The following is a 19,815-nucleotide window of genomic DNA, read 5'->3' as shown; positions in this document are numbered from 1 at the left end:
ATCTCCACTAGATTTACACCGCCAATTCGGACACGAAATACACAAACAGAAGGCAGAAATAAAGCAAACCTTAGCTGCATGGTAGAACAGTGAGGTGCTGCTAATATACAACTCCACTTAGTCCCTTCTGTCTCAAGGTAGCAGCAGACTCTTGTCTAAGTCATCTCACTCTCCTCCATCACCCTGCTGAGAGGGTCAACGTTACGGTTTCATGAAATAGAAGCTACATGAAGAAATACAAATAGCTAACTATGTCGATATTTATGTATGTCAATCAGAATCATCCATACACCTAAATATTTGTCAAGACTTCTTTTCATAACTAAGTGATTGAATGGTGATACGTGGATTCACAGAGATTTGGGTTCAGTGTTCCGTTGCTCATTAAACACATGTGCTGTATTTACACACGGTTAGAATTAGCATTATTCCCACATCAGCCATTGTACATAAACGTAGCCTAGTTGTCGTGAACAAGCTCAAATTGTTCAGCAAGCATTTCAAATCTAAAGTTATGACCGTAACCCCGGTTCTCTTTATAAGCGGGTCAAAAGTGATTCGGTTTAAAATGAAAAACCCCAAAACAGGGTTTTACAAAATAGGGGGTTGTCTTAAATTCAGACTACAGGCAGAATGTAACGATGGTGCCATTGGAGAATTATGTTCATGGATGTTGTATGAATGAACGTTATTGGGCAAAGTAGGTTTGCGATACTACTGTGCAGAGGCAATTATAAACTACCAATTTTGTACGTAGAGACTTAGAGAAGGTGAGCTAACTGCCTAGCTAGCTGCTAGCCTTCAAGCTAAATCGAGCGGTTCGTTTTCCTGAGGTCGGGAGCCATTGAGGTGTGTGGTCCTCATTTAGTGCAGAAGGGCTGATGTGAGAATAACGTCAGACGCGTTGGATAACCTACAAAATATGTCATCATTGGAAAACAGTGCGTGGGAGGAAATGTGGAATGAGCAGCTGACTAGATGTGCTACCTGCGGTCACCTCGAACAGGGGTGGAGAAAAGAAGCCACTTTCCAAAATGCTCTACTCAAAAACAGCTACTGCTACACGAACAACTCAACGCCAGGGTCCTTGCTACATGACAAACTCCACTTTACAGTGGCTCAAAGCTACTTGAAACATGAACGTTACACAATCCAATTTCTCGAGCCGGCGAAATTAGGAACCTCACACTGTAGAATGCACTGTTTGTTCAATTTTCACTGCAGTTGACACCATTCATTTGCACTGTGTAAACATGTACTTACAAAAAGAGTTGAGGGGTGAAAGGGTGGAGAGGGGTGGGGGTTGGGGGTGAAATGCACGGGAGGGGGGTGGGGGTTTAGGGTCAGAGGGCTTGTTAGGAGATGAGGAACGCGTGTCCTGGAGTCGTGGCGTTGGATATCTTCATGCTCAGTCCCTGTTCACACTGCACCAGGCGGCTAGAGGGGGAGAGAGAGAGAGAGAGAGGGGGGAGGAGAGGAAGCCGATTGAAAAGAGATGAGGAGGAATTTGGCAATGAGGCATAAAACAGAAATAAGTCGACGAGATGTAGATGCTCTCTGCAGAGCATCTACCACCGCAGGGTTCACAGGAGAGCTGCCTCCATGCTCAAAGACCCCACCCACCCCCAACATGGACTGTTCAAGCTTCTACCCTCAGGCAGGAGGTACAGAAGTGCCAAATGCAGGACCACCAGACTAAAAAACTCTTTTTTTCCCCCACTGCCATTAGAGCCATCGACAGCTGAGAGGACTCTATAACCTAACTCACTGGTCTGCACTTTAGCTTGTTGGGATTCACTTACTGTTACTGTACTATTAATTTGTATTGCACGCATTTCATTTAATTTGAGTTTTTCTTTTACAACCTGCTCAGTTTTGCCTCCTTACCTCATGTCTGGCTTATCCTTACCGCATTTTTATTTTAAATTCATGTACATTTATGTAAATAGTGTATTTTTATTTTTATTTAAAAATTGGTCGGCTTTCCAGAAAAGGCAAGCACAAGATTTTCAATACACAGAGCGTGTGTAACTGACAATAAAAATCTTTGAATCTTTGAGAGGCGAGACGGAGGAAAAGATTAGTTGGACTAGGAGAGAAAGTGCAAGCATCCGCCTCAAGTCACCGGCGTCGCATCCGCCACAGCGTGGACGCAGGCCAGCTGGTGCCAGGCGGCTTTCATCGTTGAGAAGCACCAAGTCGAATTGGCTGAACACTTTCCCAGGCTTATGAGAAGAATGTCATTCAGCTATTTTGTGTAATTTGATGTTTTTAAATTCTTTTCTTTTTTTCTATTCATTACTAACTTACATTCTATTTTATGATAATTGTTTTACATTCTGTGCTGAGCTTGTTAATGGATAACCTCTAACCTTAAAGGTGATAATGCACTGTAATAATAAAGTAAATAAATAAATAAAGTAATTTATCAAGAACAACATCTTCTATATATTTCTTATCTTGAATAGCTGGTGGTTTGGATTGTTTTCGTCTATTTTAAAGAAACAGTCTTAGTCACTAAGTCTTGGTCTCTGGTAGCAATATTCTCTTTGATATTTTACAAAGTAAACAATTTATGCTCAGTAAAAGAAAGGAGCCAATTGAGAATGTACTCACATCTAGTACACTAGTATAACACATGGAATCAGGCTGAATATTATTCACACAATAGCAGAATCCACGGATGCTTTTTTTTCTTAATACAAACAAAAATATTCCTTCTGATGGGAGCGATAACAGTGGGACTAACGTGGATTCTGAATATTATATCCTCCTATCACTGATTATTATGAATGTGCTATTCCCCAACCCTTTTTATCAGACGGAAACCATTCAAAATGATATCAAGCTGTGCCTCATTTAAAGCACGTCGAAAGCAGGCAATTCTATTTGAGTTGATATATTAGCCCCTCTGAGGGTAATTGTGCGTTTTACTGCCATCTACTTGTAACTGTAATACTATGCAGTTTAATTATTGTTGCCCAGTATGTGCATATACAATAACGACATATCACCTGAGCGTGAAAACAAATCCTTTTGTTTGAGTGAGTGGTGCAATGAACCACGTCCGCTCTCGCTGCGCTGTTGGCAGCTACCTGAGATGCAGCGTGTAACTTGACTGCTCCCAGAGTCCAGTTGTGAGTTCGCGACGGGCCTCAGAACGCGACTCCCTGGAGAGGATCCCTCTCTAAAATACACCGATTCCAAGACTGACGCCCTCACAATGCAACTGGCAAATGCCCGTGTGTTTTATGAATGTCTCAAACTTCTCTCACAGGCTCGACCAGGCCCATGACCAGTGGACTGAACCCAACGTTTAAAATCGCCAGACAGCTCCTTTGACTATTAGCAAAAGTTCTTCTGTAGTATTTCTCAACTGACCTGGCACGGCTACTGAGGACATTGCCTCCGGCTGGCACAGTGTATCCACCTTCACATGCTGAAAGGCTTTGTTGGGGGCCGACTGGAGGTGCCTAGAATTAGAAGGGAGGGTGAGAGAGCGCACACACACACACACACACACACATAGTTGCTCACACAACGCGTATGTCTACGAGCAAACGCATCTGCAGAGCCACGCGTCATTGCCCACCTGGCTTTAAACTGCTCGGCACGGCCCTCCGGCTTTTACTGTAGGAGTTGAAATATTTATGACAGTTGGATGCTTGGAGCAGTGGAGCAGAAGCTACGTCAGCAGCTTCTCCTCAAGCCCACCACCATTACTCAAATCATGTTGATCTGACGCAACTCAAGTGCCTCAGCAACTTTGGAGTGAGTGAAGGGCTGAAGGATGCTAATTAAGTGAGGCGGGGGGGAGTTTTCCCAACAAGCACATGAAAGTAATGGAAGAAAACTGTGCTCTCTTTATTTGGCCATTGCCAATCAATAAAAACAATGACAGGAAGAAATGGCACGCTCAGCTGGAGAAAGACTCCTCGAGGAGCCAGAGTGCTGACTAGCAAGCATTTTGAGAAAGAATAATTGTCCACACTCGTCAATGGCTTTTAATACTTTCAAGGTGCCTTAGGAATGAAACGTCTTGCAGCAACGGGCCAACATTCTCAACATTTACAGATGTGTCGTTCTGCCGGTTTTATCCCATTTGAAGTAGCACAGCAAGACTTCTACTTTAACGTTTCTTTGCTTTGTTTCACAGGTTGCAGCAATTCAAAAATCTCTCAACACTGCCGTGAGTGACGGGCATAAGCGAGGGCTCGAAAAAACTCACCTCTTCCACTCCTCCTCTCCTTCCCAGAACTCATAGACGACAAAGGATAAACCGTCCGGCAGGCGCACCGCAGTCACACTGGAGCGGAGACAGAGGAGAATGGCAATGAGTGGGTGATAGTCAGCAAGGTTACGGTTGGAGAAGTCAGATTATGACAGAATGGTAAGTAGATCAAGGGAGGAGGGGGAAGAGGTGCAGGCATACCGTAGGTGGGTGGTGGGGGGAGGATAGGCTCAACACCAAAGAAGAGAAAGGTGGAGAAGGTGCATATAAGAGAAGCAAGGTGGAGGATGTTGAGGATATGGGGACACATACGTCATGGTAGGCGCACAGAAAAGACATATCATTGAAATGAAAACACACACAAACAATAACAGTTTGGGTTTAGGGGGAAAACGATGGTGAATGCACAATATTGATGCCGCAGCACTTGACACAATGATGGGGGCTCGAAGATTGCATCCCATTTTTAAAGATGAGGCTATAATAATCTGCGGATGGGGGAGGCTTGCTGTTAATGGTCACTTCCACGAGGCACTTTAGAAAACACATTTCGCCGTAATGAACAAGGGCGCCATCTCGCCTTTCCACCGGTTGTCTTTACGATGGTCCCTTTTCACATTACCTATTGTCACTTCATCCATTCTTTACTTAAGCAATAAGGTACTCGAGGCAGTACTGTATCATCAATAATGTAGTGTTCAAGGCTTTGCCGGCCCTGCGCTGTAACATTATGGACCATAAAGTACCGCCTCGAGTACCTTATTGCTTTGCTTTTATAATATGGTTGCCAGCGACTAAATAAAAAACAGTTAGTTGCCTTTCAGCACATAATAGTTGTAGGCACCGAATGTTGTGTATCGCATTTCAGTAGTCTAGAGAAAACAGACCCCGTTCGTGTGGCTGTTGCTGTGAACAGACAAACAGGCAACATCACGTGTGTTAGCTTAGCATCAAAAGCTTGTTGATGATTAGCTTGGAGATTGACATGAATTCGTGCATCGTCTGAAAACATCCCAGGTCCCCTTGCCAGACCTGCTCATTCATTCACATTGCTCATGACGTCCACCTCTACTGAAATATGAAAGTTTACACGAAACATGTTTGCTAAGCTTGAAATGACACTTAACGGTCGCGCAGAAGCTACTTATGTTGAGTGCGCACATGGAACACTCAGCTAAATGTAAACAGGTGTACAGTACATTATGGCTCAATGCACTACACACCTTCACTAACTCTAAACCAATCACAATGCTTTATTCCGTCTACTCGTATTAGAAATATAGATATTTATTAGTTCTGAACCGAATAAATATCTCCATATAACGGTCGGTGCCGCTGACCGTCCTGCGTGTGTCTGATTCTCTCAGAACTGTCGTCTCTTTTAAATTTTTAAAGCCTTAACATCTGTCTTAAAATATTTGTTACAAGATTGCTGTGGACTACTAAAACCAGATTAATCATTGTACGGCAATGTGCCGAGTTTGTGCCAAATCTAAAAGGCCTCTCATCCGCTGCCAGTGGAAGCAGATGCCGCATGAACGTGGTGGGATTTCATTTTCATTCGACACCACAGCGAGAGCAATTGGAGCAGCTGAATCACGTAAATGGATGCTCAGGGTACCGCTTTAAACAAACACACTTTATATTGTGGTTTTCATTGTGCTAGCAGCAAAAATTGCACTAAATTGCAGAAATATCTAAATGATCCAAACGGACAAACCGGCGCAGTGTACAGATGACTACGAGCAGTAACATGCCAAACAGAAATACCCTCGTCTAAAAGGGAGTTCCTCTCTGAACCTGAGGAGGGCGCTGGAGGGGCAGGCTGCCCACCGACCCGTGAAAACGACTAGAAACAACTGGAGCTGTGTGAGCTCCGCTGGAGGATGGGATGATGGGCTTGTGCATGTAATCGGAAATTCAACCAAAAAGATAATGATCCTAAAGGCAGAGGCCAAATAAACTATGTACAAAACAGCTTGTTTGTGCATTAACAAAAAGGAAATGTACACGGCGACACAATTATTTATTTCCCTCGCCTTTAGGCACCGTGGTGCCACCGCATTTAGCAATCAACCAAGTAAGTAGCAAAAAGCAAGTGAAAAAGACGCAACTGAAAGCAAACAGCATCCCCAGAATAACGTTAGCGTGTCAACTGAAGGCCTCTTGCTATTTACTGAACACAGCCGAATCACTCACTGCTGTTTAACCCCCCAGGAGAGAAGCAGGTGTTACTTACTGCTTTCTGTCTGTTAGTAACCCGACCTTGAACTTCCTTGAAGGTTTTTGGAATTACAGAAAGGGGTGTTTGACAGTGGACGGATGACAAAGTTACTGATCCAGTAAATAGTATTCAAATTCAGTAGCATTACCAATTCTTTTCACCGATCAACGAGGTGGGCATCTATATAAAAGGTGGTGGTTTAGCAGGTTTGTAAACTGTTTACCAGGTTCACCATCCTGGTTTTGTCTGCATGCATGCATGCATGCTAACACAGTAATTAGCTTTGAATAGGAATGTTGGTTTTATTTGGTTATACCTTGTATTAACTTCTCTGCACTGTTAAATCAAGAATAGAATTTAAGGTACTTCTACTACAAGGCACTTGCTGGTAAGGCACCGTCTTATCTTAAAGAGCTGGTAACACAAGGCAGCTGCGCTCCATAGATGCTGGGTTACTTGTTGTTCCTATGGTTTTAAAAAGTAGGCTGGGGACCAGAGCCTTCAGTTATCAAGCTCCTCTTTTGTGGAACCAGGTTCCACTTTCAGTTCGGGGGGCAGATTCGGTCAGCTCTTTTAAAGTAAAACTTAAAACTTTCCTCTTTGATTCTGCCTATAGTTAGGGCTGGCTCAGGTTAGCCCGGACCAGCCCTTAGTTAAGCTGCTATAGGCTTAGACTGCCGGGGGGTTTCTTAGGACACACCGAGCTCCTCTCTCATGCTCTCGTTCTACAATAATCCACGTTTTATTAATGCACATGACTAATTCACCTTCTTTCCGGGAGTTTTTTGTGCTTTCTCCCCTAGCAGGTCTCCGTAGATCGTAGTTCCTTCTGGACCCTGGTCCTGACACCTACCGTGGCCCTGCTGACGCCTGCTGCCATCATCATCATCATCATCATTATTATTTTAGATATTAATCATATTACTGTACTCGTAAACCAACATTACCCTCTCCTAAAGTCTCTGCGCTCTCCCTCCCCACAGGCTTCTGTGGATGGTGGTTCTATCTGATGGTGGTTGCCCCTGCAGTGGTCCTGCCGTGCGCCTGGATTACTACTCACAATTACTTCATTTCTGTCATAGGAATTGCATGTATTATACATTGTTCATTCTGTACACATGGCATCCATTGTAGTCTGTCCATCCCGGGAGTGGGATCCTTCCTCTGACGTTCTCCCCAAGGTTTCTTATTCTTTCTTTTTCCCTCTTGGACTGTAAAGCCCTCTGAGGCAAATTTGTAATTTGCGATTTTGGGCTATACAAAATAAAATGAATTGAATTGAAATATATTGTAGATACTTACAGATTTCGGCTTCACGGAAATACAATAAGACAATTAGATGAAGGTCAATGCTTTAACAGCCTTAACAGGAGAGAAAACGCTTCAACAACTGCTGGGATCAGCTGTCAGTAGCTAAAATTCACAGCAGCAGAAGGTGTTTAACAACAGATGTTTAAAGATAAAGGCGTGAGAGCATTAGAGCACAACAGCACCCTGTAACCAAAAAGATTTTCTAACGTATGAAGCTCTAGATCAACTAATCATTCTCTCAGTCTCATCCTCATCCACCACCACCGGGATCGGTGTCTGGTGCTGCTTGGGGAGGATGCACCTTGATTACAAACATCCCTGTAGTGTCCAAAGACCCGGTGAAGACTATATTTAGAAGAGGCTGTTTTGGCAGCTCTTGCAGCAATTCATCTTTCAATTGTGAACACTGCTAGCTTTCCCCCCCATTGTTCTCTGGAAACGCGCTCTCGCTCGTCCAGGCTGCACGGGGATCCTGAGTGGACAGAAGATGCTCGCTGAGTCACACTTGGGATTCTGAACATGGAGCCATGTGTGGGCTTTGCAACCTAAAGGACATTTAAGTAAGTGTCTTTCCGTCCAAGGCTATTCTCGCATTGTCAAATATCTACAATGTGGAATATGGAGTAGTCAAGCCTTCTTCCTCTGCCCCTCTTGCAGACTTTTTATTCCAAAGTATAGACTGCAGTAACTGGAGGGAGAAACTGTAACACAAATAGAAGAGTTGCAGCAGAGCCACATCTTCAGAGTCTTGCCGAGGGCGTACATGCACAATATGTCTGTGGACTATGCACACAGAACATTGAGTCCGGGATCTGGAGAAATCTCCTTAGATATAAAACCGTTTCACGGCACCCTGAAGTTTTAGTCAAAGTAACGTTATAATACGCAAGCTATGAGTGTATCAGACTTAATTAACACATATTGTGTATGCTGTTAGTAAATCACCGATCCAAACCACTTGACTTTTTTTTTTTTTCTCAGATTGAGGAAGGATGATCAGGAACTACGCCGAAAAAAGCAAAACGGTGTATGTTCAAACATCAAAGAACAGAGGAGATCATATTTGAGATGGAAGTCAAAGTGAGAAAAACCCGAAAGGCCCTGACACTAAAAATGGAGCACATTAAATATTAAAAAAAGAGTAGGATTATGGTGCTGCGCTCTGCCCCAGCGGCAGCAGCAGGGCGGCTGTGAGCGTGTGCAGACTTACTGAAAGCAGTCTCTCTGAGCGGAGACATTCTTCAGATATTGCTTCAGAGCGTCACAGAAGTCGCCGAGCTTCTTCTGGGAAACCACCATCTCGTGACGAATGAGGAGCAAGGACTGCAGGGGAAGAGAGACAGAGAAGTTTAGGTTGTTTTATGGAAGTAAACAAAATTGTGTTTCATACAAAGATACAAATATTCATGTATATTGTATAAAGGTTCTTTACGAAACAAAGTAAAGGTTCACTTGACTTTTTAACTGACTTTGTATGTCTTTATCAGTTGACATTTCTCAGTTATGAGTTTGTTGGTTCAAATAAGTAAGTACTGTACCTTTTAAATGATTAAACCTAAACAACAACAAACCTGCCTCATAGAAACAAATTCCTATAGACCCGGTTGGGTTGTTGAAAGAACAAGAAATTTAACAATTTTGCAAAAGCCACTCTTTAAATATTGTGTTTACCAGAGATGAGTACTTACGAGTTTCTTGGAAACTCATCAGCACAGTTTTTCTGCATGACACAAAATGAAATAGTGACCTAATAGACTCTCGACTAGGACCAAAAGACCTCAGCTTCTCTCCCATTTCTACTTTTTCTATAGTCCCTTCCCATGCGTCGCCTACAGCAGTGTGTTTGCTTGAATCCCCTGAATCCTTTGGCCTCGGTGATCCCAGACCTTTAGCACCACAATTACGTTGAAAGAAATGACATTGCGTCGTTATCTACCTACCGCAGTGGATTTTTGATAGCATCTGCAGGTAACCAGAAGCTTTGCGATACGACTGCAAATCCTTTAAGCACCTGCGGTGAAAGAGTCGTGCGTCCCCTAAAGCTACATTTCTCCGTTACCAAATTATTCTGCAGAAATAAGCAAAATGTTCTTGATCTCACAGAGTCTTTAGGAATGTTCGGATGGGCACTTCCTGTGGAGCCACTGGTCGATTACACAAACTGTATAATGTAACTGTAGCATCTTCAGTGACCTTTGTGTTTGTCTGTGTGAGAAGAAAAAAATGATCTTAACTCAATGAGTAAGTACAGCCGCTCCCTCCCGGTGGCCCAGCAGTACGTAACAGAAGCGTCAGCGCGTGAAAGGTGCGAGCATGCGCGAACTGAAGTGGTGTGCAGTTCGGCTTCGGAGGATCATTCGGAGGATATTTATATGAATCCAATTTATAAGAAGAGGAAAGAAATTGGTGTTGATCGTTACTGTATACAGCTCAATACAGTACAATTAAAAATTAATCCGTTATGACCTACAGAACTCCTGCAGTGTTACACATTCACACACACACACACGCTGTGTTGAAATACCTACCCTAAGATAATCTCATTCTGTTACATATAAATATATCTAAATATGTATTCATTCTTTCCTGCAGTTCACTTTTCAACTGTCAGAATTTACCTTCTCGTTTCACCTACTTTCTCTCCTCCGGCCGTTTCTTCTTGCACTTCACTCATCGTGATTTAAAACAGAATCTGTAATGAGCGGACAATCCATCTCTGAGAGGCCCCCATAGGTGAAAGGTGTTTTTGCTGGCATTTTAAAGGGTGCCGGTGACAAACAATTCCACAGCAAAAACAGCACTTTGACCGAGACAGCAGGCTTTTCAAAAAGCATTTTCTGTCAGATTTAAGGCGTCTTGAATAAGGTGTTAAATTATTTGAAATGTCAATGTTATTTGAGATGAACTACAGAGAGTACTTAACAGAATCACAACTTTTAATAATTATAAAAGGAACATGCACCCAACTTAACGGTTACTCATGCTGGAAGAGATGTGTTCTCTACATCTAGTGCAGTAAGAAGTCATCATAAACACAATGAGCTGCAGAAGAGAGAGAAATGGAAGTCTGCTGATTACCAATTCAAGTGTAAACGCGATACGTATGGGTATTCCGTTGCAGAAGCCATCGGGATAGTTATTTTGATCAATCCTTAAGATAGAATGCAATGTCGTCAATAATTGAGCCTCATTGGACTGTGTGGGGATCACCTGAAGTCATAAGCAGCAAGTACACGCAAGCAGAAACCAAGCAGAGAGATCACTAACTATATATATATACATAGTGACTGAGCTGAAAAATGTGATTTAGTATCCAGCCACTTGTTCTACATTTGCTCAAACCATTTGTTAATCCATTTGACTTTGGCTTGTCTTCCTCTCTTCTTACTTTATTTTTACCTCACCTAGCGCTTTCTTCCCAACACTGATCTTCCCTTGAAGTCAAATATTCTGGTTCTCCTCTGGGCATGCAAATGTTGTTGGAATCCTATTTATCTGTATAGAAATCACTGTGGTTACTCTGTTGCTGACCCCGACTGGTTGCTGGTTCTGTTTTAATCAGTTAACCCGTGTCCTCGGATGTTATATTAAGTTCTGACAGAGACTACAGATATCATCGGGAAAGATACAATACATTCGTGGTGCATCTGTTGTCTAACTCTAAATAGCAGTGCGAGCTCTCTCTATATTTAGCAGAATATTATGCAGCTTGTTCCCATTCATCACATCTGTAGCCACTTGTGCATAAGGGTGCTGTGTCACTTTGCTTGTCTGTTTTATTAGCATTCAACAGTGTTTATCTCTTGACATCGCAGTTCATCTGCTGCCATTTACTCTAATTGGTGACACGAGGCAAAAAAAACAAACACCTGGTTGCTTGTTTGCACTGATACATGATTGCTATGATTGCAGAGGGGCGTGTCAACGGGAGGGTACCTGTGCAGCCTTATGTCTGCCGTGCAGACTAGTCGGAGACATGGACGCACACACACACACACACACACAAACCTACCAACTCAATTAGAAACACTACATTGCCCAGCAGCCTCTGCTAATCTAATCGCTCGCACTCCATTAACCATCCGGCCTCCCTGACCGAATCAGCGCGATTACATCTGCTCCCCTCTGTCCTGCAGAGGTGATGGATCTCTGGCTCCGTGTGGCCCACATTGTTAACCCCGTCCTGACTTCTTCTTACATCCTGCTCATTTATTTTCCCAACTCAAACCTGACTGAAAAACACAACTGGACATAAAACTCAAAGTGAAACTTTTAACTATATCCACCATGAAACAATAATAATTAATAAAGATTGTAAACCTCGCGTGCAATAACGTGTGACAAAATAACTTAAGTGGTCATGAACTGTCTTGATTTGGTGCGCTGGTGGGATTTGAAGGATAACGCCTCGCCTGACAGACGTCAAGGTCTTGGTTTCTGTAGAATGAAATCAAAATGTGTTCCCACATAACGGACCGAAAGCCACAATGTCTAAACCCTCCTCCTGAAATCCTTCAAAATGCAGGACATCTGAGATTAAATAAACATTATATGCGTAGTTACGATGAACCGAGGCGTGATTCACTAAACGTCTGCCGGTTTGGAGATACGCACACACTCCGGTCAGAGGGGCTCATTACTTCATGGAGTTTAAGCTCTGCATTGAGCTTTCACAGTGAATTACATAATGAACATGCATACATACATGGCTGCGTTCTAAATTGCACACTAACACACTGCAAACCACACACTGTTTTGCGTGCTGCCTACTAGATTTTTTTAGATAGATTTTTATTTTATTTTTTATTTTTTAGATACCCAATTACTAAATTCTGTTATTACCAGCAGTCAGTTCCCACTGAAGATTTCTGCTGCACATTATGAGTAAGCTCTCGTGCTTTTACACGCATCATAATTTCCTCCAAGCAAGCAGTAAATTATTTAAACCTTTTTCCTCGCAGCCGTTGAACAATCAGAAGGGACAAAAATGTATATCGGGGAGGTGGTCACACACTCAAACCTCATTTCCTGCGCACGCAAAGTCAACGTCATGGATACAAAGGTAGTGTGCGGTTGGAACGCAGTCCGTGGTGACTTAAATAGGTGAACAATTTGAACACAGTCTCACGCAGATTCATTTTTAAAACAGTCATTGCAGGCGCCAAGGTTAGAAATATCCCACCATGTGGGACAATCCACCAAATCCTTATGTGCTTTCGAGGACATATGCTGGCAAATGTAAATTAGGTAAAAGTGTGTCAAATTTGATCATTTACAAATGTATGTCATCCTCCCTCTCCGTCTCCCCCTCAAACACCTCAGTGGGGCTTTGCACTGACAACTGTACAAAATATGCAGAGATTATCACCATCTATCAAGGACACATGTGCTGTTCTGCATGTGTGAAACACGTGTGTGTTTAGCATACTTTAGTGTGGACTGTTGTCCCATTGGGTATGAAAATGAGAGGGGCAGAAAGATATGTGAATGTGTGCTGCTGAGAGAGACGGGAGGGGGTATCAGTCTGGCGTTACCATGGGAACAAGGAAATACCACATTGGGATCTTCTCTTCACACCTTCTCTCATTATCAAACCCCTCATTTCCCCACACACACCTCTTCCTCGTCTGCCCCCCCCTTGCCTCACGCTGTGCTTTATGTTTCCTTCTTCTACTATCCCCCCCCATCTTCCCCATCTGGTTTCCTCACAACTCTCTTCCTTCCTACTCATTCGCCCTTCTCCCCCTTCCCATCCTACCCACTGTGCTCAAGGATTCCCCCATTTATTCAAATAGCAAAAGCGAAAAACTCATCATGATTCATATTATTTCCCCTCGAGCTGCACTAACTAGATGGCTGACTACAGTCGGTTTACTTCACGCCGACCTGCTCTCTGCAGCAGTGGGAGAGGAATAAATACCTTATGATAAACATAAGTTGTACACTTACAGAACAACATCCCTTCTGGCCTGCAGCACCTTAGACAAGCTACGATGTTCTTTTCTTTTTAGGTTAATTGATTTGATTACGAAAAAGACTAGTGGAATGCTTAATTAGTAGTTCGGCTCAAAGTAGTAAGTATGTTTCAAGAAATGAGTACAATCATAATCATCTTAGAAATGGACTCTAAAGAGCTGTGAGTTATTGTAAACGATACGAAAAGTTTATGATAGCTGCCGTAGAAGAACCGGAGAGTTAAAGCTAGCTCAATCCTTCTTTTGTCACTTGCAGCTAAAACTACAACCTAAAAATCACATTTGACGTATTGTGCACTTTTGGTGCAATTGGCTGTATAAATTGTTGTTGTGGGTGCGAATCTATGGGAATGACAGTCCTCTGACAAGTGGCATGCAGACACCGCAATTACCTCCTAACGTCTAAAACCCACACACAAAATCAACAACAAAACAAGTTACAGCATTAGTTAATGGAGCCAGGCGCTGGTTGTAGCAGCGCTCAGATGAGATCATGAGTATTAAAATTCAATCTCTGAGCTATTGCTGCAATTGAAATGGGCCAAATTGCCTGTTGGCATTAGGGTGAACGGCTGCTTCGAACGCTTTGAGGTTTCATCATGTACTGAGGGACCGCAGGTTTGCTCATTCATCTTTAGAGCAACCACAAATGTCTATTTATGGGGCAGTTAAAGGGGATTTCTTTACCTGCAGAAATACGTAGCTTCAAATAAAATAAAAAGCTTCTTGGAAGTCGTGAAACGATACTTAATGTGCCACTCAAACCCCGCGGCCTGCATATTCATGTGTTCATGGATCATTTCTTATTAGTGGGTACACGCTGATGTCTTAGCATGCAAACGTCATAAAGAACACAGAACTGACGTGGCAGCTGCCACTGATGTCACGATAAGGACAAATTACGCCACCTTCCCTCAATCCTTCATCCCTCTCTGCCTTACTAACACATTCTCTCAGTCTGCCTCTCTCCCTCACACTCTGACACACATACAGTACATCTGATCTCCGCCAGATCCACTGATGCAAACCCGCCTGTAGAGCTGCTCTGTGAAGCTCTCTCTGCCCCACAGTTGCTTCTTTCAGACCCAATGAGCTACTTTCTGTACCATAATGACCTGCAAGTAGAGGCATAGCAACTGGAGGCTTCTTTAGAACGACTGCATGCATTTAATATATCACAATTCACTTTCTTATCCCGGAGTTACTTTGTTCCCCTATGCTCTTGAATTCTTCCCAACATCAATACGTTCATTCTGCTCCTTCTTTTCCCATCTGTCCAAATTGTTGCTCAAGTCAATGTTGACATCTTGAGATGCGTGGAGCATTCTCGGTATGAAGCTTCTCTCAGCGAGTAGCAGGAGCTCAGCGACATGTTTGACTTTACCCCTCTTTCTTCGGTTTGTTTGGGTCAGTGCGAACAACATGGAAGCTGTTTCCTGGAGCAACGACCCCAAAACACGAGCTTCTAAGCATGAAGCTGAAGTTTGAACTGGTGCTCAAGTTAGACAGTGCTTCACTGTGGTCTTAAAGTGTGCCGTGATTCCATGGGCTGATTAAAGGCACCAATTCAACAAAAATAGCTGCCTTTGTGTTGTTTATTTCAGTGCATGTTCGAGCTTTAATCCTTTCTCTTCCTCCTCTGAACCACTCAGTTGTTTTGTTGTCTTGCTGTTCCTTTTATTCCCTCTGACCTTCTGCTGCATTCAGCAGTCTTTTAAATGAATTCTTGCTGGTTGTCCAAAGGGAGCCTACCGTTTTGCTTTATTAATCGATATTGATCATAGCATAAAGGTTGTTGTTGCACGAAGAAAACCAACTTGGCTTGAATTGGAAAAAAGAAATGAAAAAGGAAAAGAAATGAAGTGGTCAGTTGGATACGAGTCTGCAACCCAACGGTCAATGAAATAAAAGAGAGAGGGAAGGCAATAAAGGCAAAGTTAAAAATATAATACAATATATATATAGAGTGAAAAAGAGAGCCCACCTCCCCACACGTACACACACACACACACACACACACACACATCTAGCAAGCTGTCAGTTTCCCCAGCTCCAGTGGACTAAACATGTGACTGCAGTGCAGAGGAGGCGTTGTGGTTGATTAAAGCACACCAAAGCAGTTATTGAATTTACAGAGACAATATCCAGCGCCAAGAACTCAAACAGTCACCCGGGGACTGAGGCCATTTAGGGACCATGTGCCACCGAGATGAGAGACACTGAAAAGATCCAGATCTCTTCTAACCAACAGAGGTGTCTTTTATGAACCAATCATACGTTTCCTTGGTGTTGCGTTTAAAGTTTATAGGTGGTAATAGCATTGCAAGTAAGTACTGGAATAATTACAGAGAATTGTGTCAATGTTTTTTTTGACTGTTACCAAACAGGACTGCTGGAAAAAATTCAGTAGACCGTTCTGTTCAAGCAATTGGACATCTGCATTCTACTATTTGCATCTTTCTATTTTATTTTCTTATTGTCAAGCAACTCTGAAGTCATTCAAAGAGACGAAGAAAGAGCATTTGTTTGGGAACTACTCAGCAGTGGATAAATCATGAGTGTCTCAGTAAGTATTTTAGTATAAGTGCAGCGGTTTAACCAAAACAAACCGCCGCATTCATCATTAGTCTTTGTACTGAAAGACGATACTGTGCAATGAGTCACCAAAATAGGCACACGAGTGCCAGCAGTGGTTTTAGTGTGAAAAGGCTTCACTGTCAATCTTTGTGAAACAGTTTGTGAAATGATCCCTCTAAATTCAGACTGATGTTTCAATATCAAAGAACACATTGAATATTGCATATTGCAATTTGAAGCTTTGGCAGCATTTGAGTCTATATGTGTGTGACAGTACGTTAATTATTGCCAAAGCATCAATGAGACCGGTCAGGCCACTGCAGAGGAATACTTTTGTTGAGAAGAACAGTGATCAATTGTAAATTCAACACAACTTACTTGTATTCCTGCATTTCAAACCAAATGCAAGCTAGAGGAGGCCGGCTGTGACCTCTCAGTGGGGGGCGGAGAGAGACATCCTCCCTCCGGGAACAATACAACAGATTTCTTTGGAAAGAATATCCTCGAAGAGGTTCTATATTGCTGTAAAGCGTTGTGGGATTATATCAATTACAGTTCTCAAATACGAATAGATATCTTTAAAAGTGATATCCCTGGTCTGACAGTTGTAAAACCTTTTGCCTGTACACATGAAAACCTGTTCTATTCTATATTTTTCTTAATTTTGACAAATCAGAAACTGTCCCCGGGTTGCTGGAGCTCTGAGCCGAATGGACCCGTGGTGTCTTTGGCATAATGGAGGAACATGAATGAGGAGCATGAATGATGCTACGGTGGTGATTTACTTGCCAAATCAAATGAGAGACATAAAAAAAAAAGAGCATCATGAAAGAAAACTAAATTTATTGGTTTAATTATACCATATTAATGCAATATTTTGTTATCACACCTGACAGATTAAACAACCGTTTCCCTGCTTCAACTTACAGGAAAAAAAATGCTTTCTTACCAGGATTTAGTTGAGACGATACCCCTCTGATACCCCTCCGATACCCCTCCGATACCCCTCTGATACCCCTCTGATACCCCTCCGATACCCTCTGATACCCCTCCGATACCCCTCCGATACCCTCCGATACCCCTCCGATACCCTCCGATACCCCTCTGATACCCCTCCGATACCCCTCCGATACCCTCTGATACCCCTCTGATACCCCTCTGATACCTCTCCGATACCCCTCCGATACCCTCTGATACCCCTCTCATGTCAGTGTTAGACCAGCTGGGCGTCAGTTAGCTTACCTGAGCATGAGGAGAGGAAACCTTTAATTACATTTGGCAGAAGTAAAGTGCCTTCCAGTTACTTTGAGCTCTGTTGGGTGACTGCCGGCTTTGGTTTAATATTTCTTTACATACAGAGTGGAATCAATCTCCTCAGCTACCTCACGGCAAGAAGGTGAATAAACGTTCCTTTGAAGTACATTGAAGCAGAGGGAAACTGTCACGTTGCGTGCTGTGTTTACTGTAAACAAACCTCTGTTCAAAATTTGACAATATATATTTTTCATGGGAAAAAAACACAATTCATGTGTAAAAAATCAGGGGGTGGAATAACAATAAGCAAAAAATCACTCTTATGTTAAAATTCCAAATGACAGAATCAACGCTTTGCTGGCTGAAATGTACCGTTGAAGTAAGACGGCAGGTATCATAAATTCACAGGTTGTCTTCGCCTTGCCTGAGTCAGCTTCCTCGCTCTTATGGATAATTCAAAGAGCATGGCCATCTGAGCGAGAGCTGCTGTGGAGTGCATGACCTGCTGATACGGTAATATTCACGGTTATAGTCTCTTGATTTATTTTTCATACGGTTCTTTCGAGCGTCCCGACTCTCAAAGTGAACCTCGGCTACTCCTCTGACCTTCCGTTTATCTACAGCTTATCTCCGCATATATTAAATATTCCATCCATATGCAGACGTTCTTACTAATTAACCCCACATTATTTTAGCCTACATGTTCCTCAGTAGCCCCTCTCACCACCATCACGTGTTAGTCTTGGCAGGCTTATATTGAAATGTTGACTTTGGTTTCCCTCACATTGCTTTTTATTCATCTGTTTGCTGGTCTGTTCTGATTTTGGAAAGAATCATCTCTTAGTCTTTGGCATGGTGTGTTAAAGTGTTAAAGGGAGTGTTACACAAAGTTTCACCCCAATGATTAGTGTGCTATAGACCAACATCATTTTAACCACAGCAAGGTTGGTTGTTGCTGTGATTGTTCTGGCGTGACTGGGTGAACCCTCGTCCCTCATGTTGTCCATGCTCTAATCTTTCACAATATGTGGTACAGTAGATGGATTTGCACGGGACATTGATGCTCCCGAGCGAAGGCATCTGAACTGAACTGTGAGGTAGGTTTAAGTTTCTGCTGTCCGGATGTCAAGGGAGAGTTCAGGACAGCAAACAGCTGAGACTTTGAGGGGGAGCAGGTACAGCCTCACTAAACTGCTCTGTTGGCTGTAGCCCCTCAGTCTTGGTGGAATAAGGTAAATGTGCTGGCTTGGAGGTCTACAACACGTCGGTCAGCTTTTGAACATCAGTGCATGTATGTGATCTCTCTTGGAAGATCAAACACGGGACAAAGAGTTCAGTGGCTGCAGCTTTGCAAGGAGGAAGTAGTCGAGTGTTGCCGTGGGATTGTTCTCTCTGCTCTGAGCGTCTTAATTTGGGGTTTCATTTAGACAAACAGCAGCGCAGAGATGCCACATGTCATGATGAAAACCCAAGGAAAGAACATCTATCTGACAGATTTGTTTGTATTAAAAACCTTTCTTCTAAGAAATTGAAACATGCTTGTGCCTTTTCTGATTCCTCGTCTTCATTTCTTTCATTTCACTTTTATTACCCTGAATTTTCCCATCTGTCCTACTCACCTCTCGCCTTTTTTTTAATGTTTCGTATGCATATTGTATTGCTCTTCTCTCTTTATCTGCTACACCTCCATAGGATCAAAAGACTGATAGGATACAGTGCATGTGATTGATTTACCTACTTTACATGACAGAAACCACAGTCGGCCACTCGCTGCAAACAAAATTCACCTGGTAATTCAACGCGACCACTGCTGCTTTAAAGTATCTCTGTATTCGGAGATTTATCCCATTGGTGACTCGTCTTTGTGTGGAGACGAGGGATTATTAAAGGGAGAGGAGATGATGGGGAATCACGTTTGAATCTTTCTGGGGAAGAAAGGAAGGTCGGGGGAAGACGGATTGAGCCGTTGGAGGAAGAGTGAAACAATGTAAAGGTGAAGAGAAGCACGACCTTGTTGAAAGTAATCTGTGTTCAGAAGCAGGAGAGGGAGTTTACTGAGGAACAGTGAGCTCAGGGGGATCAAGCAACCGTGAAAGGCGGATGATGCAAATTCGAAGCAAATTTTTCAGTAGTTTTGTATTTTGTTTGAACTTGTTTGACATTAGAAATAGATAATAACCCTTTTCTCCTGGTTTGAACAGATGGCACAACAGCCTGCAAACACGGTCTGGGATTAATCACAG

General features: G+C 42.9%; 1 protein-coding gene across 2 annotated transcripts in view; it reads right to left on the bottom strand.

The window, feature by feature from the left end:
• Positions 1-1,336: 1,336 nt before the first annotated feature.
• The window catches only part of necab2 (N-terminal EF-hand calcium binding protein 2), a 77,317-nt gene continuing 58,838 nt past the window's right edge, over positions 1,337-19,815 (bottom strand). For both annotated transcript variants that reach the window (XM_078082600.1, XM_078082601.1), the window contains 4 exons: positions 8,977-9,089; positions 4,229-4,306; positions 3,382-3,473; positions 1,337-1,437 (listed from right to left, as the gene is read on the bottom strand). In XM_078082600.1, the coding sequence (XP_077938726.1) occupies positions 1,409-1,437; positions 3,382-3,473; positions 4,229-4,306; positions 8,977-9,089 (312 nt within the window). In that variant the 3' untranslated portion in view covers positions 1,337-1,408. The remainder of the gene's footprint in view (positions 1,438-3,381; positions 3,474-4,228; positions 4,307-8,976; positions 9,090-19,815) is intronic.

The sequence above is a fragment of the Gasterosteus aculeatus genome, chromosome X, assembly GCF_964276395.1.
Source record: "Gasterosteus aculeatus chromosome X, fGasAcu3.hap1.1, whole genome shotgun sequence".
Taxonomy (NCBI): domain Eukaryota; kingdom Metazoa; phylum Chordata; class Actinopteri; order Perciformes; family Gasterosteidae; genus Gasterosteus; species Gasterosteus aculeatus.
This window is presented reverse-complemented; position numbering and strand designations above follow the sequence as displayed.